Raw genomic sequence first — 23,051 nt, 5'->3', positions numbered from 1 at the left:
GCTGACAGTTGGGGACAGACAAAGATAGACATATCATTGTCAGGGAGCTTGTTTGCCATCTAAACACACATAGAGAAGAAAGGGGGGAGGGAGATGGTAAGGTGGTGCACAAACACAGATACACAGAGACACAGTCATCCACAGACAGATACACACACACACATTTACTTACTCACTCATTTATTTATTCATTCATTCATTCATTCATTCATTTGTCTATCAATTCATGTGTTTGTTTATTGATTTGTTTGCTTTTTTTGTTTAACTATTCGTGATATTTATTTATTTAATCTATCTATTTATTTGATTGTTTATTCTTTTTATTTATTTATTTATTTATTTTTACCAAGCCTCACTCCAGCCGATAATTTCCAAACCAGACCCCACGCAACAGTCCTTGAGGGACTGTTTCTTGTCGTGACTGGATCCACTGGGTTCTGTGTCATGACTGGATCCATTGGGTTCTGTGTCATGACTGGATCCATCGGGTTCTGTGTCATGACTGGATCCACTGGGTTCTGTGTCATGACTGGATCCACTGGGTTCTGTGTCATGACTGGATCCACCGGGTTCTGTGTCATGACTGGATCCATTGGGTTCTGTGTCATGACTGGATCCACTGGGTTCTGTGTCATGAATGGATCCATTGGGTTCTGTGTCATGACTGGATCCACTGGGTTCTGTGTCATGACTGGGTCCACTAGGTTCTGCGTCGTGACTGGATCCACTGGGTTCTGTGTCATGACTGGATCCATTGGGTTCTGTGTCATGACTGGATCCACCGGGTTCTGTGTCATGACTCTATCCACTGCACTGGGTTCTGTGTCATGAATGGATCCATTGGGTTCTGTGTCATGACTGGATCCATTGGGTTCTGTGTCATGACTGGATCCACTGCTCTGGGTTCTGTGTCATGAATGGATCCACTGCATGGGTTCTGTGTCATGACTGGATCCACCGGGTTCTGTGTCATGACTGGATCCACTGGGTTCTGTGTCATGACTGGATCCACCGGGTTCTGTGTCATGACTGGATCCACCGGGTTCTGTGTCATGAATGGATCCATTGGGTTCTGTTTCAGGGCTCTGCTCTCCCCTTGGCCAGAAGATGACTATGACACACGTGCAGGTATGTTAGAAATACGCGCACGCTGGCCAGAAGTAAGGGCAAGATAGCGAGAAATACGCACATGCTAGCCGAAGAAAAGTACGTACACGCTAGTGAGAACACACTCACGCTAGAAATACGCGCACGTCATGTCAGAGAGAAATTCGCGCTCTCAAGCTAACGAGATTATACGCGCACGCCGTTCAGAAATACTCGTGATCAGGCTGACTTACTTAACTCAGTACGGCCAGTCCTCTCTTCTCCTCTACACAGACCCCTCGGATGTCCAGTGGGTGTCTGAATGACCCAATTTTTAGCTTCCGTCGTCAGAATTGTGGTATTCTTTGTCAACATTCACCTCTTCAGTATAAGAGCCTTCCGCTTGTAATATTTTGATGATGGTAATTGGGGTGAAACGCTGTTAACGTCGTCTCTTTCGCCGTTCGAATGGAGAGAATTAAAACCAGCTCAATCACTGCATGCACCACCACCACAGGAGTGTGAAGTGATGAACCGTCTCTGACAGGCGGTGAAGTTGGCAGTCCGTTTGCAGGAAGGCAGCTCCTTCTGCTTCTCACGCAGATATCGAGATCGTTCTGTGGTTCCGGAGGAGGTGGCTGGGGGTAGGGGTGGAGAGGGGTGACAGGGGTTGCTAGCGAGACTGGGGAGAGAGGGTACACACACACACACACACACACACACACACACACACACACACACACACACACACACACACACACACACACACACACACACACACACACACACACACACACACACACACACACACACACACATAAAACTAAAAACAAACAAAATAGGATAAGATAAATCATACATCAAATTAAGCAAAGGTAAAACAATACTAAGCGAAAAACAAAATGACGTACGTCAACAGAACGAACATTTATCAACTAGTCTTTCTTTCCCTTTTTTTTTTTTTTTTTTTGCTTTAATTTTCATTTTTCTCGGGGTTTTTGTGTGTTTTTTTCCAAGCAGCTGCTGAGGTATTTCCTTTACAAAACCGATGAGTCTTGTTGTCAGGGGAACGATGAGACAGCGGAACGGAGGCAGCAGTGAATCAGTCGGCAGGTTGAGAGCCAGGACACAGGAACGGCAACACGAGGGGGGGGGGGGGAGAACGGCGGGAGGTCGGGGTTGGGTTGGAGGGGGGGGGGGTGAATGAGGTGGATGTGTAGGGGTGTGAGGGTGGAGGTGACAGTCTGGAAACCATTCAAGTCGTGCACGTTTTGCACGTACAGTGACTGTAGAAGAAAAAAAAAGATACAAACAGATAAACAAACGAACAAAACAGATAAACAAACGAACAAAACAGATAAACAAACGGACAAACAAAGCAAACAAACGAACAAACAAAACAGATAAACAAACGAACAAACAAATAAACAAACGAACAAACAGATAAACAAACAAAACAGACGCACAAACGAACAAACAAATCAGATAAACAAACAAAACAGGCAAACAAACAAACAAAACATAAACAAACAAAACAAAGAAACAAACAAAACAGACAAAGAAACACAAAAAAAACAGATAAATAAACAAAGAAACAAAACAGATAAATAAACGAACAAACAAAACAGATAAATAAACGAACAAACAAAACAGATACACAAACGAACAAACAAAACAGGTACATAAACACCAACAGACAGAAAAAATAAACTTGAAAAAAACCAGCAAGCAAACAATCAAAAACTCGTGAAGATTATTTTGGCAATGCAGACCAGACATGTCTGAATGTGATAGCAAAACTAAACGAAACGAAAATCAAATCTTATAAAAAGAAGGAATGTGTGAAACGAAACAAAACATGATAAATTAAAAGAAATGGAATTCCACCGGTTAAACTAGGTTATCAATGAAACGAAACCTTACGAAATTAAAGAAAATTATAAGTAAACAACAAAACAAAACAAAACAAAAAACAGGAAAATTAACAAAAAGGAGTAGAATAGCATTATACACAAACGAACAAATTAAAAACAAAACATAAAAAAGAGAAATAAGTGCATTACAAATCAGTTGAAAAACGCTCGTAATTTTACCAAATATACAAACACATCATATATATTATATCAAAAAGTATATACTCTTCAACAATTTGCGCAATAATATTTAACAAAGGTGTCATTCATTTGTTTGGTCAAAATGTACGTAAATTGTCGAGTTTTGAATCATGGAATATTCACAGCCATTGGCCTTTTACACTGGGCACGTTTTTCATTTTATTTTGTTGTATTGTATCTTCTTCTTCCTCAATGACTTTATTTATGTCTTATGTCATATGTCATATGTGTGAGTATGCACACGTTTTTATATTGATATGCACATGTATGTACCCTAATTTCTACTGTATCTGTGTTTGTGTATGATTTTCGATTTATGCTCGTAACTTGTTATGTACTACCCCCCACCACCCAATATTCCTTGTGACCCCGGTACACTTGGTAATAAAGACATATTCTATTCTATTCTATTCTTTATGCCTTGTGCAAACCCTACATTGGCTCTCAAAACCTCAACAGTGCGTTGGGTTTAATAATAATAATAATAAAAAGGATATTTGAATACACCCGCACGCACAAATCCTCTGCTCCAACTGCAACCCACAAACCCACACCAACTCCACACAAGATGTAGACCCCCCCTCCACCCCCCCGCCCCCCTCCTATGACCCCCCTTTTTTTTCTTTTTTCTTCTTTTTTTTCTTTTTTTCATCACCGTTATCTGTTTTCAAGTGCACTTGGTAAGTTTTCAAAGTGGATTTCTTTTTCGCAGAATTTTGAGCCTAAACCTTGACCGTCTGGACACTGGTCATTCGCATGATAAGATAAACCGAGGGGCACGCCAACAAGAGAGTCGTCCCTGACAGAACTCTGTGGAAATATCCGCTTTTATGGTTAACAAATACATTTGCGGACATTTTTTTTTTTTTTAATGGGTGGTGCTGCTCTTTAGCGACGCACTCTCTCCGGGGATCAGACCGAATTTCACACATGAGAAATATGTTGTGACGATACGATACGATGCGTTACGGTACGATACAATACAATACAGTACAACATAATACAATTCAACATAATTCAATACAATACAATACAAAGCAATACAATCAGTATAATACATTACGATACAATACAACACGATACAAAAACAATACAATACAATACAATCAGCATAATACATTACGATACATTACGACACAATACAATACAATGCAATACAATACGACACGATACGATGCGATACGATACGATACGTCGATACGATACTTTGGGCACCAACCACCAAGTCCCCAAGGACAATAACCGCTCAGTCTCGGAGCCAGACTTGAGTGTATTGCCTCCCCTGAATCGTCGACCAGACTGCTTTTACAGACCTGCCTGTGTCGGTGTCGGAATATTTGTCACAACACACAATGGTTTTAATTAATTAAAGTTTTAAAAAGGTTAAAGTTTTTTTAGTTTTTTTTTTTATGAAGTTTCTTTGTTTGTTCCAGAGTACCTTTTATTTTCCTGTGTGCTACCTGAAGCGAATCGGTTGCATAAGCAGCATTGACTTGAAGTTGTGAACCTTGTGAATGGAGAGAGTTACCACTCTTTTACTAATTTTATTGTTCAGTGTATCCAGCCTGATTTTTACAGCTCTAGGGGCAGATAATCCACATCCACTGTGTCAAAGGCTTGGCAAAGGAAGGCCGGGGCGCCCTATCCTCTCTTTCTTCCGGTCACACCTGGGTCAGTGTAGTTAGGAAAATCGGAGTATAAATGTCTTTCTGAAGGACGATGCACAATGCCGAATCGGGGCTTCGAACCCCGATCAACACTTGATCAGTAATCCGAAGTGGGGTCCCCCTCCCCCCCCCCCCCCCCCCCCCCCCCACACACACACACACCAAGAGCAGAGCATGAAAGGCCACAGATATTGAATTTTTGTTTGTTTGTTTGTTGTTGTTTTTTGCATCATGATATACGAGGGGTACAGATTGTGATGATACGGAGAATCGTTTATTTTTTTGTGACTATGTGACAACAACAACAACAACAACAACAATAAGAAGAAGAAGAATATTAACAAGGTAGAGATCGAGGGTATGGGATGGGGGATGGGGAAGGAGACTCGTTACGGATGTTAGAACACACACACACACACACACACACACACACACACACACACTGTTGATATTGTTATTATTAGTATTATTATTATTATCACTATCATTATTTTTAATATATATCCCGGTGTCAACCAGTCCCGAAAAACGCAGACACCTGCAGTGCAGGCCAAGAGACACTGAGAACCAGTGTCCAAGATGTGTTTAACTCACTCAGTACGGCCAGTCCTCTCTTCTCTACACAGACCCCTCGGATGTCCAGTGGGTGTCTCAATGATCCAACCTTTAGCTTCCGTCGTCAGAATTGTGGTATTCTTTGTCAACATTCACCTCTTCAGTATAAGAGCCTTCCGCTTGCAATATTTTGATGATGGTAATTGGGGTGAAACGCTGTTAACGTCGTCTCTTTCGCCGTTCGTATGGAGAGAGTTAAACAGCCTTATAAAGTGGAGGCACGACAGGCTGTATTTCGTGCTGTCCTCATCTGAGCACACTCCACGTGTCGGGTCAGAGTCGGCCTTGGGCTGGTCAGTCCTTACATCGCTACGTCTGTCAACACGGGGCTTGAACCTACGATTCCCCCTGTCAGTCATCCCGCTTATTACTCTAACCGCTTTGCCAAGGCAATTTAAAGTGTGTGCGTTACACAGAAGAAGAAGAAAAAAAAAGAATAAAGAATAAAATACAATTCCGGTCATGTACAATTTTCCGCGCCATTAAGCATTATTGACAAAGTGTGTTGTGTTTTTTTTACCTTACCGTTCCTTCTCCTTCCAATGTTCTTTTAATGTTGTTGTTGTTCACATGTATATATTTCGCACTTTCAGCATTTCTTTTTAGTTAAAGGTATCACTCTTGTTTTCTTCTTTCTTCTTCAAGCAAACAAAATACCAGAGCAGCCGTTGAAGATAGGTGAGCCCAGTGAAAGAGATCAGCCAGTTGTGTGTGTGTGTGTGTGTGCAAAGCCAGTTGTTTTTGGTTTGGGTTTGGTCTTTTTTAGCTGCGTAATTCAAACCCGGTGCTCTCTTGTGGAGCTCTTTCCTCATTTGTCTTCAGGGCGAGAATACAACCCAACCCCACCCCGACCCCCCAATTTAAGACTCCCCCCCAGGACAGAACTGGGATGTTTGTCGAGAAAGAAAATGAATGTAGGGCATACTGAGTTTTGTTTCCTTGATCTGTCCGTGGGTTTCCCGTTGTCTCTGTGTCTTTGTGTGTCTGCCTGTCTGTTTGTTTGTCTGCCTGTCTGTGTCTGCTTGTCTGTTTGTCTGCCTGTCTGCCTGTCTGTTTGTGCCTGTCTGCCTGTCTGTTTGTGCCTGTCTGTCTGTCCGTGTCTGCCTGTCAGTTTGTCAGTTTGTGCATGTCTGCCTGTCTGTGTCTGCCTGTCTGTCTGTCTGCTTGTGTCTGTCTGCCTGTCTGTGTCTGCCTGTTTGCCTGCCTGTCTGTTTGTCTGCCTGTCTGTTTGTATGCCTGTCTGTTTCTGTCTGTCTGTGTCTGCCTGCCTGTCTATTTGTGCCTGTCTGCCTGTCTACCTGTCTGCCTGTCTGTTTGTCTCTCTCCATTTTTTCCCCTTCTTTAGCACCCCCCCCCTCCCTACCCCCCCCTCTCTCTCTCTCGCTCTGTTTCTATCTTTTGTTCTTCCTTTCTGGCTTTCTTCCATCATTCCTTTCCTGCCCCTTCCTGTCTCTCTCATGTGTGTGTGTGTGTGTGTGTGTGTGTGTGTGTGTGTGTGTGTGTGTGTGTGTGTGTGTGTGTGTGTGTGTGTGTGTATGCATGTATGCATGTATGTGTGTGTGTGTGTGTGTGTGTGTGTGTGTGTGTGTGTGTGTGTGTGTGTGTGTGTGTGTGTGTGTGTGTGTGTGTGTGCGCGCGCGCGCGCGCGCGCGCGTGCGTACGTATTTGATGAAGCATCCAACCCACTGTAGCCTCCACTCCCTGTCTAACTCCCTCTGTACCTCATCGTTATCATTATCATCATCATCATCTTCTTTTCTTCATCATCATCATCATCATGATTATCATTGTTATCGTCATCATTATCATCGCCACCATCATCATCATCATCATCACCATCATCACTATCGTTATCATCACCATCACCATCACCATCACCATCATCATCATCACCATCATCATCATTATTACCATCATAGTGCATCTTCCTCACCCCTGAAACGATGGACTCTCTCAAGGAACTGACCTGGTATTCACACACCTGTCTTTGAATTTGATGTGGAGTGAGAAGCGCAGGGCGAACGGATGGGGATTGGCAGGCATTGTCTGGGAATGCTAGACAGGAACAGACTGGTAATCACAGAGTCTGTCACTGTGCACTGTTGGACAGCAAGTCTGTCCTTGAAAACCTATCTTCTGTTTGCATTTTGTTTTGTTTGCTCCTGATGGTTTGTCTGAAAGCTCGCAACTGTGGTTTCGTATAACTTGGTAAATAACAGAACATACATGACGAAGGAAGGAAGGAAGGAAGGAAGGAAAGAAAGAAAGAAAGAAAGAAAGAAAGAAAGAAAGAAAGAAAGAAAGAAAGAAAGAAAGAAAGAAAGAAAGAAATGAAAAGAAAAGAAAAGAAAAATAGATAGATAGATAGACAGACAGACAGATAGATAGATAGATAGATAGATAGAATAAGAGGAGGTTCATTGCCCAAAAAGTTTCCCAGGGCCGAATTTTGACGTGGGTGCCATTCTTTTCACTCGTTTCACATTACCTGTCTCTTTTTTGCGTGCTAAACTCATCGTGGTCTGGAGAATCGATTCTCTTTGTTACATATCCCCAAGTGAGGAAGTCACCCAGCGCAACTCTCTCCACTTTGAAGCAGGAGGTTCAAAAACATTCCGAAACTTGGCAGGATGAGTTTTCAAGGTGGGAAGGGGGTAGGTGTGAATCGGTGTGTTTTGCAGGGTGCTCAAAGTCACGGAAAGATGTTTGTCATGTCTTTCCGTCTGTGCTTGTCTGCCTGTCTGTCTGTCTGTCTTTCTCAGTGTCTCTGTCTTTCAGTCTGTCTCCTTTCTTGTCTGTCTGTGTGTCTGTCTGATATTGATGAAATAGCTGACGGATCCGCAAGGGCAAAAGCACCGTGTCAGTTCCGGCATGATCAATGGTTCGCTCCCCTTAGAAAAGGTTCCATTGACTATCGGTTGCTGATTTGAAGGGTTCAAATACCCTCCTTGGTCTTTATTTGTTTATTTGTTGACTTATTTATTTATTTATTTATTAACTTTTTTTTTATCTATTTATTTATTTGTTTATCTGCCTATTTATATATCTATTTCAAGTATCTTTTCATCGTTTTCACATCTGACATGTTCGTGCAGCTGAATGCATGAGTTGTTGCCATAAAGATCAAGAACCCTGTGCGTGTGTGTGTGTGTGTGTGTGTGTGTGTGTGTGTGTGTGTGTGTGTGTGTGTGTGTGCGTGTGTGCGTGTTAAACACCTTAGCCTTCTCACTCTGGCGGAATGTCTTTGGCGCAGGAACACAAGTAGTCCACGTTTCATTCTCATTTCCACCTCTCACATGTAGACCCAACACTTAAAAGGAGACTTTTTTATATAGACTATTATTTTTTTATGAAAAAAAAGGTTTCCTTCTATGCAGTTAAACAGAATGAGGAAACTGTGTATGATGTTTTGGGTTGTTTTTTTTTCGGGACTCAGATCCATTCTGATATCTATAAAAACTACTGAAAACATCAGTTTCAGTTTTCAGTTGCTCAAGGAGGCGTCACTGCGTTCGGACAAAACCATATACGCTACACCACATCTGCCAAGCAGATGCCTGACCAGCAGCGTAACCCAACGCGCTTAGTCAGACCTTGAAAAAAAAAGGAAAAAAAAGGTGAATATATAATAGATAAATACTTTTTTTTTTTTAAAGGTGAATAAATAGTAGATAAATACATAAAAAAAATCTACTGCTACCACTACTAATAATATGTATAAGGCGCAAAAACCTGATGAAGTCAACTATAAGCGTACATAAATAAGTAAATAAATAAATAAAAATTAAAATATAAAAAGATAGTAATAATAATAATGATAATAATAATGATAATAATAATAATAATAATAATAATAATAATAATAATAATAATAATAAATAAATAAATAAATAAGACAACAATGATGATAAATAAGCAAATAAATGTAAAACATGAAGACACACATTCCCACATACACCCACACATGCATAACAGATATGCACCAAACATGCAGTTTCACAGATATGAAAGCACAGTCAAATACACATAAACGTACATGAGCCCCACTGAAAACACCAGCTGTGCATAATAAGTGTTAAGTGCTCTTTCTTTCTTTCTTTCTTCATCTATTTATCTATGCACTCCAATCAGTTTCCCTCCGTGTATAACATTTAATACTGTTATTTCTATCATCACGTTTCAATGTATCTATGCATGATGGTGATGATGACGACGACGACGACGACGATGATGATGAAGACGACAACAACAACGATGCGATGGTAATGATCACGACGACGCCAAATAACGATGTCGAGAACTAAAACTGTGACGACTGATGGTGATGATGATGACGATGATGACGATCATGATGATGATGATGATGATGATGATGTTGATGATGCTGTCCTCAGGGTACGGGCACCTGGCGCCCAAGACGGCCGTGGGTCGGGTGGTGACGATCGGGTACGCCATCCTGGGCATCCCTCTCACTTTCCTGTGTGTGCGCAACATCGGCAGTCTCTTCAGCACCCTGGTGACCGCCATCTACAGACACGCTTTTGTGGGGCTGGTCATGAGGTCTGTACTGTGTCACACACACACACACACACACACACACACACACACACACACACACGCACGCACACACACACACACACACACACACACACACACACACACACACACACACACACACACACGTTCTTTAGAATGTGTTATTAACAATTCCAATATGTTATTTGCTGTTGCAGAAGGTTTGTTGCGTAGTCCAATAGGACATTTGTTTTAGTTGTTTGATGTTGGCGTTTATAACGTTTCCATTTTCCCTAGCGTTGTCTCTCCCTATTCACCCTCCACACATACACACACTTTTACCCCCACCCCCCTCCCACAACCCCTACCCCCACGGTGTTTTTTTTTTTGTTTGTTTGTTTTTTTCTTCTTTTTTTTTTTTTTTTTTTTTTTTCCCCGTCTAATATCACTTCAAGTGGAAAGACGTTAAACTGAAGACGAACACACACACACACACACACACACGATACAGCGACAGAGATTCAAGATGGTTTATTCAATTAAGGCCATAGCCCCATATGAATAGGGGGTAATAACAGTTTTACATGTGTCATTGCAATTGTTATATAAACAATACAACGTCATACACAACAAACTATCAGTGAATCTAAGAAATGACTGTCTCTCTTAATTGCTGTGCTTTATAAAGATACATAGCAAGACTACGTATGATATTTTTACATCGTTAGATGCCATTAATAAACATAACCGAAACAAGCATGGATTTATATAATATTTTGGGGCAACAAGTTGGATTCGTAAGTCAGTCAGCACGGGGCATTTTAAAACAAAGTGAACTTCATCCTCTCTTGATTCCTTGCACAATGGGCACAATTGTTCAGAATGACATGTTGCTTTGTAACGATATCTGTGTGTGTTTATTTCGGAGATTCCAAATCTAAATCTGGTCAATGTAAGTCTGAGGTGTCTGTTAAAATCAAACAAAAGGTATCGCTTTACTTTATGATCAGAGGTATAATTTCGATACATTTCAAATCTTTCACTCGTTTGAATATGCTTCTCCCACTCCTGCCACCTACAGTTTATCAATCGTTGACGAAGAATTTGCACAAATCTAATTTCATCCCCAGCTCCTTGATATTCCCATACATACCCAAAATCAAGTTCACGTGAACACATTCGTACATTCGATACCCAATTTGTTTTGCCTCTTAAGTCTAAATCATACAGCATATTGTAAGATTTACTTGGCGGTCGAGTATTATTCATTTGTAATAACTTTACCCAGTAACGAATGCATCTAATAGCAGAGTTAATATAGAACGGGTGCCTATTAGTTTCTCCATATACTAAATCATTGGGTGTTCTCATTTCAACCCCTAAAAATTGTTTAAGCCCAAATAAATGAACAGACTCACAATGCATAACCGATTTTCTATCTAACCCCCACAATTCTGAACCACATATCACAATATATTGTATCTGAATATAAAAAAAAAAAAAAAAAAGCTTCAAAGAATTATTATTCAACAAATGAAGTATCTTCATAATATGTAACAACACATTTTTCCCTCTGCTAGATAAATCCTTACATGCAGCTACAAAACTCAAACGTGTAGAGAAGAATATTCCCAGATTATTTATAGACATTAACGACAGGCATAACAACACCATCATAAACCCATCTTTCCCTCGCTGCCAGATAACCCCCTTTTTCTAAAGACAATTATGTTACTCTTATCCAAATTAACCCGTAACTGTAACTGACTGGCTGAATTTTTCAGATTATTCAACTGCGTCTGAACACCAACAACTGTCTCAGAGAGCAAAACTATATCATCAGCGAGTAGTAAAATAAATAATTCCATAATATCACTTGTGAATGTAGCACCGTGCCTTCCCTTATCTATCATTTCTATCGCTAATTCATGTATAAATAATGAAAACAAAATAGGACTACAAACATCTCCCTGTTTAACTCCTTTAGTACAACATATGTAATTTGTAAGCTTATCACCATATCTAACTCTTGTTTTGACAACACTATACATACTCCTAATGCAATTGAAGAGTTTTCCACAGCGACAGAGAGACAGAGAGACACAGACATACAGACAGATAGGCAGACAGACACACAGTTGGACAGACAGGTAGGCAGATATAAACAGTTTACACATTATGAATAAAGATAGACAGTAGACAGACCTACCGACCGACAGACAGATAGATAGACAGATAGATAGATAGATAGATAGATAGATAGATAGATAGATAGATAGATAGATAGATAGATAGACAGACAGACAGACAGACAGAAAGCCAGCGATGCATGTGGCGACTGAAGGACCCGCCCTCACCTTTCTGTCTCCTCCCCCAGATGGAGACTGGCCAAAGCGCGCATGCGCAGGTCTCGACGCATCAGCATAATCCGGGACATCATGAATGACGGCGCCCGCAGACTGAGCTCACAGCTGTCGCGCCACTGGCTGGCACTGGACCACAGACTGCTGAGAGACAAGGACCTCCGCAAGTCCTTCAAGCGGATCCAGAAGGCCCGCAAAAAACTCCGCCTCAAGCCGGGCATGGACGGAGACCCCGGAAGTCAGTTAGAGGAGGAAAGAGAGGAGGAGGAGGAGGAAGACGAGGACAATGAGGTGGAGGAGGAGGAGGGGGAGGGGGAGGAGAACAACCGCAGGCGTGTATCCTGTAGCGACTGTGGCTCCGAATCCAGTGACTACACAGCGTCGCGGCCTCGAGTCCGATGGTTGGACCAGAAGCAAAGAACGCCCAGCCCTCGTAGAAAGGGCGACTCCAGGGCCGACAACCTCTTCAACGAAGATCGGGAATCGCGCAAACAGAACAGGGGCAGGCGTCGGTTCAAAGACATCGATCGCTTCGATGAAATCTCGGATGCCGACGACGACGACAAACAGGCTTTATCAGACGACGACAGGTGCAGCATCGGGAGCAGGAAACGAAATAAATGCAAGCGCCACGACTCGCAGAACTCCAGACGGACCATCAGCTCCGAGCCGAACGAAGAAGACGACTCCGAAGCGGACGAGTACACGTCGCCTCGAAGAAAACAGCGAGCCAAGAAGAAATCGCTGAAGAAAAAGGACATCAAGGACGTCATCCGCCGTAGTGCCTACCTGACTGAGGAGGACAGGCTCAGGAAGATGCTGCTGTCCGACAGCCGGCCCACGGCGGGACGGGGCGACAGGAAGAAGAAGAAGAAGAAGAAGAAAGGGCCAGCGGGGAACACTCCCAACCTGGCCAACACCACAGTCATCGTCAACGACGACGACGACGACGACGACTTCTACCTGTCGGCGCCAATGGTGGGAGCGGCTTTTGGGTCCAGGAGGACGAGGAGAACGGGTCTGTCCGCTCTGGTGCCGCCAGGCCTGGCCAGGCTGCCCATGTCCGTGCCCAAGTTCAACAGAACGCCTGCCAGAGGCCGATCTCCCTCACCACCATCACCACCATCACCAGAGACGCCCTCCAGACTGGTGCCTCCGACCGTCGTCATCTTCCAAGACAGTCCAGGGCCGGCAACAACGGAGGAGGCTGAAGAAGAGACATTCGACGCCGACGACAACGACTCCTCCACCACTAAGGCGTGTGCTGCCGAAGCCTCCAACCCCAGGAGGAAGCCGCCGCCTGCCGAGACGCTGACAGTGGGGAGTCCGCGTGCCCAAGACGAAGACCCGCTGAGCAAGCCCATCGACACCTCCAACGTGCACGTGCCGGTGTGGGTGACGCTGCTGCTCATGACGGGGTACATCCTGGGCGGCGCCATCATGTTCTCCATGTGGGAGGAGAACTGGAACTTCCTGGAGGGATCCTACTTCTGCTTCATCACGCTCTCCACCATCGGCTTCGGGGACTTCGTGCCGGGCACCAGCCTGGACTCGTGGGCCGCCCAGGAGAAGTGGATCGCATGCTGCGTGTACCTGCTGCTGGGCATGGCCATGCAGGCTATGTGCTTCCACCTCATGCAGGAGAAGGTGCGCGATAAGTTCAGGGTGCTGGCCGCCCGACTCCGTCTGCTGTCTCCCGTGCAGAACGTCATTGTGCAGGAGGAGATGGCCGAGACCTTGATGGAGACCTTGAAGAAGGAGAAGAAGCTTCTCAAGTGAGTGGGTGGGGAGGGCGGTGGGGGGAGAGAAAAAAACAAAACAAGGAAAACAAGCAAACAAATAAGACAGAAAAAAAAAGACATAAATAAGAAAACGACCAACAATGATAATAGCAACAACAACCCTCCCCCCCACACACATGCAAGCATGCCCGCATGTACGCACACACACACACACGCACACACGCACACACACACACACACACACACACACGCGCGCGCGCGCACACACACACACGCGCACACACACACACACACACACACACACCATCCTATGACACCCACAACATCAAACTCATGACTTGAGGAAGTAGCCTCTGAAGTAGATAATCATCAGAAGCAGTCATTGTTCTGAAACAGGGAAACATCATCCTACGACGTCCAGCTGGTGAATGGCTGGACACAAAACGAAGGGAAATACCACATCAAAAGTGTGTATTAAAACTGCCGGGGACATTCTACCTCGCTGTTCTTTCTTGTGTTCTTTATTCAAGACGTCAAGCGAGTGTTTTGTTGTTTTTTTTGTTTGTTTTGTTGTTGTTTTTTCGAAGAACGCGATTTAAAAGGAAATGTCTCACAACATCCGAACAAAATATGATTCGCGAATCATTCATTCATTCATTCGTTCGTTCGTTCGTTCCTTCTTTTATCTATTCATCTTTAAATGTGTTTAATGAAGTGCTGTTGTTGTTGTTTTCTTAAACAGTGTTCTGAGGTGATGTGCTCTCGTTGTCTTTTGTTTCAAGGAGTTCTGATGCGTCGTCCTCTTTATTGTGTATCGACATGTCCTTCAAAAGTGCGTGTGGCCTGTACTTTATTTATAAATGTATTCGTTTATTTATTTGCTTGTTTGTTCATTTGTTTATTTTCATCTGTTTATTTATCATCTATTTATTCATTCATTTATCTACCTGCTTACTTTTTCCTTTCTTTCTTTCAGTCTTTCTTTGTATTTTCTCTTTTCACAAAATGCGATTCGCTGTTTCAGATATGTACATTCTTCGATATCTAAAACGTAATTTTCTGCTTCATTTTCTTTTCTTTTCCTCTTTGTTGTCGTTTATGTTTAGTTTCCAAGAGGTAGTATGTAATAGAAAAATCCATCATATACGTAAGCACACACGAACAGCCAGACAGACAGACACAGACACACAGACATATTTTTGTTAGATTGACGAGCATTATCTCTTCCTCTTCAATGTCTGTGTCCACAGTATATCATATGAAAAAAAACAAGTGATTTATTTTCCGGTACCACAAAATAACATGATCGAAATGTCCGTCTGAAATAAATATTGAAAGATTGTGGACGCTTTCAGAGGCAACGTTCATCATACGAAACATCTGTATTGTATTGTAACTTGTATTGTATTATTGTATTGTATTGTGGTTGTGTTTGCGTTGAGTTGCATTGTATGGTATGGTATGCTATGGTATGGTATGGTATGGTATGGTATGGTTCTGTGTTGTGTTGTGTTTTTGAAATTAGCTGCGTTGCGTTGCGTTCTGTTGTTTGTTTTTGAAATGAGGTGATCAATTTAAAAAAAGAAAAAAAGAAAATGAAAATCAAGATATGAAAATAAGACAAAGGCCAACAGGACAGCTACTGAATCATGAATGTGAATGGGGGGGAAACTGAAAAAAAGAGAAAATGACATGCGTTTTCAGAAGCTGTAATTAGTGGGGGTTGGATATATATTTTGTCATCCAAAAATAGAAAATGGCCGTAATGTGTGGGATGGGGGGGTGGGGTGGGGGTATAGAGTGGGAGGGATGTGCTGGGCACTGACAAAGGGCATGAAGTGTGAGCGTGCGCTTGTGCGTGCGTGTGCGTGCGTGCGCGTGCGTGCGCGAGCGCGCGTGTGTGTGAGAGAGTGAATGAGTGAGTGAGAGTGAGTGAGTGAGTGAGAGTGTGAGTGAGTGTGTGTGAGTGTGAGTGAGAGTGTGAGTGTGAGTGAGTGAGTGTGAGTGAGTGTGAGTGAGTGTGAGTGAGTGTGAGTGAGTGAGTGTGTGTATGTGAGTGTGTGTGAGTGAGTGTTTCAGTGTGTGTGTATGTGCGTGCGTGTGTGCGTGCGTGTGTGCGTGCGTGTGTGCGTGCGTGTGTGCGTGCGTGTGTGCGAGTGTGCGTGTGAGTGTGTGTGAGTGTGTGTGTGAGTGTTCGAGTTGTGTGTGCTTGTGTGTGCGTGTGTGTGCGTGTGTGTGTGTCTGTGTGTTTGTGTCTGTCTGTGTGTGTCTGTGTGTGTGCATACTGACGACTGTCTGTGTTAGTGAGCGTGCGCCTGTGTGTGTCACGACCCCCCCACCCCCCCCACCACCACCACCGCCCCCCTAGGGAAGAGGTCGAAAGCTGTTTTAAAACCTGCCCTGCTCCCCCCGTGACCCCGAACTAGGAGTAGAGGCCTTAGAAGTTGTTTTTTTTCTTCTTTAATTCACAATGTGCAACAACTAAACCAAATCTGAATCAAGTTTCTCAGTCACTAACTCCAGGTCCCCACTTCACTCACAACCGTCCAACAGTAACAACCTAACGATCTAACAACCTCCACAAAGGCTAACCCAAAACGAAATGCCTGCAACATAAAATGTAGACGAACAAGACGATCACTCCCTACCCCCCGAACCCGCGTTACATTCCCTAGAACTTGATACCCTGCATCTCCACCATTGTCACGACCCCCCTAGGGAAGAGGTCGAGAGCCGTTTTAACTCACTCAGTACGGCCAGTCCTCTCTTCTCCTCTACACAGACCCCTCGGATGTCCAGTGGGTGTCTCAATGACCCAACCTTTAGCTTCCGTCGTCAGAATTGTGGTATTCTTTGTCAACATTCACGTCTTCAGTATAAGAGCCTTCCGCTTGCAATATTTTGATGATGGTAATTGGGGTGAAACGCTGTTAACGTCGTCTCTTTCGCCGTTCGTATGGAAAGAGTTAAAACCTAACACCCCTTCCTATTCACCAGGCAACACAAAGAAGACCTGTTTCTCTCCCACACAAAAAACATTATTCTCTTCCGCTATGTCTATCCCGCTCACGCAACCAAAGACACACAGCTTATACTTGAAAAAAAAAAAAAAAAAAAAAAAGACATATACCATAACTACAAAAAAACGAACAGAAGTCACTTACAAAACTACTTTGATTCTCCCAAATGTTCCCAAGAGCGTTTTTTTCACACTCACTCAAGAAAAAATAAACTACCCAAAATCCGGACTGGCACACACACATATTCGTACTTTCGTCTAACGTCTTTGCCGCCTTCAGGAAGTTTTCCTCTTAAAAGAAAAAGAAAAAAAGAAAGAACAAAAAACCCCAAAAAAACATTAACACATGGCTCCAGACGAACGTGGGCAGACACGTTGCGCAGAAGTCCGGCCAAAGGCACGAGCCCACAATCAAAAGGTCACGGGACAGGAGGGGACGAAGACCCAGGACGCCAGTCACGGGACAGGAGGGGGCGAAGACCCAGGACACCAGTCACGGGACAGGAGGGGGCGAAGACCCAGGACGCCAGTCACGGGACAGGAGGGAAGTAAGACCCAGGACGCCAGTCACGGGACAGGAGGGGACGAAGACCCAGGACGCCAGTCACGGGACAGGAGGGGGCGAAGACCCAGGACACCAGTCACGGGACAGGAGGGGGCGAAGACCCAGGACGCCAGTCACGGGACAGGAGGGGGCGAAGACCCAGGACGCCAGTCACGGGACAGGAAGGGGCGAAGACTCAGGACGCCAGTCACGGGACAGGAGGGGGACCCAGGACGCCAGTCACGGGACAGGAGGGAAGTAAGACCCAGGACACCAGTCACGGGACAGGAGGGGGCGAAGACCCAGGACGCCAGTCACGGGACAGGAGGGGGCGAAGACCCAGGACACCAGTCACGGGACAGGAAGGGACGAAGACCCAGGACGCCAGTCGAAAGCCTGGGACCCAGGGCACAGGACGCCAGCTGGGCTGGACGAAGATCTGGGTCACCAGACTGAAGGCCCGGGACCCAGGACACAGCGAGAGCTGGAACATTACGGAATGGTACCCCCGTGCTGAGCAGCACTATCTTTAACGATAATTAACACAGAATGTACAGCACATTCAAAAATGCAAAGCTGGAATATTATTCCACTGACAAGACAAAAATACGGGACTCATTAACGGCACTCGCTCTCTCTACACATAACATTTTTTGTATTTGTATTTGTATTTCTTTTTATCACAACAGATTTCTCTGTGTAAAATTCGGGCTGCTCTCCCCAGGGAGAGCGCGTCGCTACACTACAGCGCCACCCTTTTTTTTGTATTTTTTCCTGCATGCAGTTTTATTTGTTTTTCCTATCGATGTGGATTTTTCTACAGAATTTTGCCAGGGACAACCCTTTTGTTGCCGTGGGTTCTTTAACGTGCACTAAGTGCATGTTGCACACGGGACCTCGGTTTATCGTCTCATCTGAATGACTAGCGTCCAGACCACCACTCAAGGTCTAGTGGAGGGGGAGAAAATATCGGCGGCTGAACCGTGATTCGAACCAGCGCGCTCAGATTCTCTCGCTTCCTAGGCGGACGCGTTACCTCTAGGCCATCACTCCACATACAGAGGCAACGCCCAGTTTACATAACTGGGAATTAGGGTAAAATTGATTCATGATTTTAAAACTCAATAATGAATAAAACTGGAGAAAAAAAAATTAACCAACACAACAAAAACTACATATCCACGCAGTGGTGGCACAAGTAATTGACTAAATAAATTATCGTGTCAAAACCTAACGTAGGCTACGCCTTCCTTTCTTGTCAAACCTGTACCTCTTTACACATCCACACCCCTGATAGAAATACAAAGCAACAAAGCAGACTAGTGGCTTCTTACCTGCCACAGGTAGCGTACACCAACGACCACCACAAAGACACGACGACGATGACCTACGGAGAAACACAGAAGTGGCTCCAATGGAGGACAGGCGGCCCTCACTTCAACTGGTGCCAAGACGTCTGGGTAGCTACCCCAACAACAACGGAGACAACCTGTACACTCCGACAGTCGGGCTGAAAAAGCCTCGAATATTTTTGCTGCCCAACAATATTTCACACACGCTCAGGTAAACTGAGTAACATGCACGTGGTTCGTGCGCAATCCGATAATTCTGCCCGAACTGAAGGATGGGAGGAGGAGGAGGAAAGGTGAAAGGAAAAGGTGGGGGAAAACGAAGATGAGCCACAGGCCCAAACTGTCGTCACAAGTTGTAACAGTGTGTGTGTGTGTGTGTGTGTGTGTGTGTGTGTGTGTGTGTGTGTGTGTGTGTGTGTGTGTGTGAGTGTGTGTGTGTGTGTGTGTGCGTGCGTGTGTGTGTGTGTGTGTGTGTGTGTGTGAACTGACGACTGTCTGTGTGTTAACTGGAATGTGTGTTAACTCTCTCCATACGAACGGCGAAAGGGACGACGTCAACAGCGTTTCACCCCAATTACCATCATCAAAATATTGCAAGCGGAAGGCTCAGAGAATACCACAATTCTGGCGACGGAAGCTAAAGGTTGGGTCATTCAGACACCCACTGGACATCCGAGGGGTCTGTGTAGAGGAGAGGAGAGGACTGGCCGTACTGAGTGAGTTAATGTGTCTTTCGTAAGTATCTATGATGTGTGACGTTTGATATTAGTAAGAATTAACATGTGTATACAAATCGAACACACCAAGACACCCCGGTTAACACCGAAATTTATCGACACGCCCACTTAACACGCATAGGCAAGCCAGTTTACGCAAACAGACACCCAAGTTAAGTCACAAACACATAGACATGCCAGTTAACAGTAATGGACACCCCGTTAACACACATACACACACCCGTTTAAAGCACATAGACATGCCCGTTGTTACAGATACCCCAGTTAACAGACATAAACATGCCTGTTGTTAAAGATACACCAGTTAACAGACATAGACAGACCCCAGTTAACAGACATAGACAGACCCGTTGTTACAGATACCCCAGTTAACAGACATAAACAGGCCAGTGGTTACATATACCCCAGTTAACAGACATAGACAGACCAGTTGTTACAGATACCCCAGTTAACAGACATAGACAGACCCGTTGTTACAGATACCCCAGTTAACAGACATACACTGGCCCGTTGTTACAGATACCCCAGTTAACAGACATAGACAGGCCCGTTGTTACAGATACCCCAGTTAACAGACATAGACAGGCCCGTTGTTACAGATACCCCAGTTAACAGACATAGACAGGCCCGTTGTTACAAATACCCCAGTTAACAGACATAGACAGACCAGTTAATCAACTCAGACAAGCCCGTTAACTCGCACAGACACATAGTTAACACATGTAGACAACCCGGTTAATAAACATGGACAGGCAATTTCACACACACACACACACACACACACACACACACACACACACACACACACACACACAGAGGTCAGTAAACACACATTGGCCAGTTAACATACACACAGACACGCTAGAAACGCACTCATACATCCTGGTTAGCACAGATAGCTCAGTAAAACACGCACAGATGAACAAGTTATCACACAGAAACATAAGTTAGAGTACACAGAGAAACTAATTGACAAACACCCTTGTTAACACGCATACACACATGCCGAAACACACACACACACACAGACAGAGAGAGAGAAAGAGAGAGAGAGAGAGAGAGAGAGAGAGAGACGCTTTGACGCTTTGATGTTTTACTGTCATTGACTGTACAGTCCTTGTGACAGGGGGGAACAATACATTATCAGGAGACATAAGATCAAAAAAAAAGAAACATAATATAAATCAACATTCTCCTCACACACAAAAATAATGTATATACCGAAAATGGGACAAACATAAATCAACTGATCACTTCGGTCAGCTCGACCATCCAAAATGAATAAATATTGTTGCATACACATGTACACAATCATGTGTATCTATCAAATTATCATCAAATAATATGTCCTATAATAGGTTTTTTTCCCATAAATGAATAAATTAATTTTGCTTTACTCACATTTGTACATCTAAACTTCTGTTTATCATTTTCTTTCGAAAATCCCATGCTTCTGAAATATATTTAGCAAATGATTTTATGATGTCTTCATCATTCGATCTGAGCAGCATTGTCATATCTTCTCTTTTTACTACATCCTTTTCAAAAAGAATACATTTTTTTACGAATAAAATCATAAGATTTGCACTGAAACACAAAATGGTTTTCATCATCAGTAGCTGAGTTACATATTGGACAGGGAGACTATGTTACTGTGCCAGTTTGAAAACCATCTTTTATTGGCATTAAAGCCAAGTGTTCTTGGTCTAAATTTGGCTGGGTTTGTTCTGTGCCACCTGTTTGATATTGTCATAATTTTTTTTTTCTGTTTGGAATATACTTTTAAATGAAAAGAACCAAGTTGTTTTGTTGTCGTTGTTGTTGTTGTTGTTTTTTTTTTGTTTGTTTTTTGTTTTGTTTTTGTTATTTTGTATTCCATTTGTGCATGCCAGTTTTGTTTGTATGATGCAATCAGTCTATCTTTAAGTTCAGAAATAAATCCATTTTCATACTCTACGCCCTGGCATATCCATTTTCTATTAATGCCTTCTTAACAAAGTATGCCCAGTTTTGCTCCCCTGCTTCCTCTTGTACCAACATCATTTCATAGGCTTGTCTACATAGCCTTGATACTGGTAAACGTGTTACCTTAATCCAGTATTTAATCCATTTTACAAATGTTCTTAAATGAAGTGGGTATCTGCCTGTATCCCCGTATAGAATCTGATTTGATGAATGAAATGGAACACCAAGGAAACGCTTAATAGCAAATGTGTGTACTTATTCTATATCCTTATTGTTGTTAAGACCCCAAACTTCTGCCCCGTAAGTCAGTATAGGCTCAATCTGCGTATCAAATAATTTCCAAAATATACAAAGATCAATGCAATTTAACTTTTTAAGCGATCTGATTATTTCTATGACACCCTTCTTCCCTTTTCTATATGATTCCTCCCAAGCATGCTTCAAACTTAGTTTCGTTGTAAAATAAAGTCTTAAGTATTTGTAAGAGTTTGTTACCTTTACATCTACATTTCCATAAAACCATTTTTCATGAGCACAAAGATGCCGTCCCATTCGGAATACCATTACACTTGTTTTATCTAGATTAACTGACAGGCACAGTCGATCAGCTTCCTGTTTTAACACATTTAGTTGATTTTGTGATCCAGTGACTGTATCTGATAGAAGAATAACATCATCTGCAAATAATAATAGAAAAATTTCTGTTGCTCATGGGATCATTTGAATGCCATGTTTACCTTTCTGTGACAGTTCCACTGCTAATTCGTTTATAAAAAATGAAAACATCAGGGGACTAAGCAGACAACCTTGGAGAGAGAGAGAGAGAGAGAGAGAGAGAGAGAGAGAGAGAGAGAGAGAGAGAGAGAGAAGCCAGTTTAGTACCCATAGACACCGCAGGTAATACGCAGGGACAGGCCTCTGTAAACACGCAGAGAGACTAGTTAACACACATACACAGGTTAGTTTACACACATTATCACTACGATCAACACACACATGCCGATCAACGCACAAACATTGACCAGTTAATTAAAACACATAGACACCCCGACCAACACGCCTTATCCCCCCAGTCAACACACCGCCTTTACATCTCCATTCTCTGCATACATATCATTATTATTATTATTATTATTATTATTATGTGAAATTTATAATAATACAGCTTTATCACGTAAACTTATCCGTAATTTACGATCAATATCTCAAGGAATGTCTGGGTTAGTTGAAATGATAAAATCTATGCAGGACCAGAGCAATCAAAATTCTACAGATCACTTCTCTCTCTCTCTCTCTCTCTCTCTCTCTCTCTCTCTCGATCTGTGTTGTAAT

General features: G+C 43.3%; 1 protein-coding gene across 1 annotated transcript in view; it reads left to right on the top strand.

Moving 5' to 3' along the window:
* The window catches only part of LOC143274740 (uncharacterized), an 84,518-nt gene extending 70,023 nt beyond the window's left edge, over positions 1-14,495 (top strand). Inside the window, exons 3-4 of the mRNA XM_076578650.1 lie at positions 9,877-10,042; positions 12,375-14,495. Of these exons, the coding sequence (XP_076434765.1) occupies positions 9,877-10,042; positions 12,375-14,139 (1,931 nt within the window). The 3' untranslated portion in view covers positions 14,140-14,495. The remainder of the gene's footprint in view (positions 1-9,876; positions 10,043-12,374) is intronic.
* Positions 14,496-23,051: the final 8,556 nt, after the last annotated feature.

The sequence above is a fragment of the Babylonia areolata genome, chromosome 29 (assembly GCF_041734735.1).
Source record: "Babylonia areolata isolate BAREFJ2019XMU chromosome 29, ASM4173473v1, whole genome shotgun sequence".
Taxonomy (NCBI): Eukaryota; Metazoa; Mollusca; class Gastropoda; order Neogastropoda; family Buccinidae; genus Babylonia; species Babylonia areolata.
Note: the sequence above shows the minus strand (reverse complement) of the source record. Positions and strands in the feature narration are given on the sequence as shown.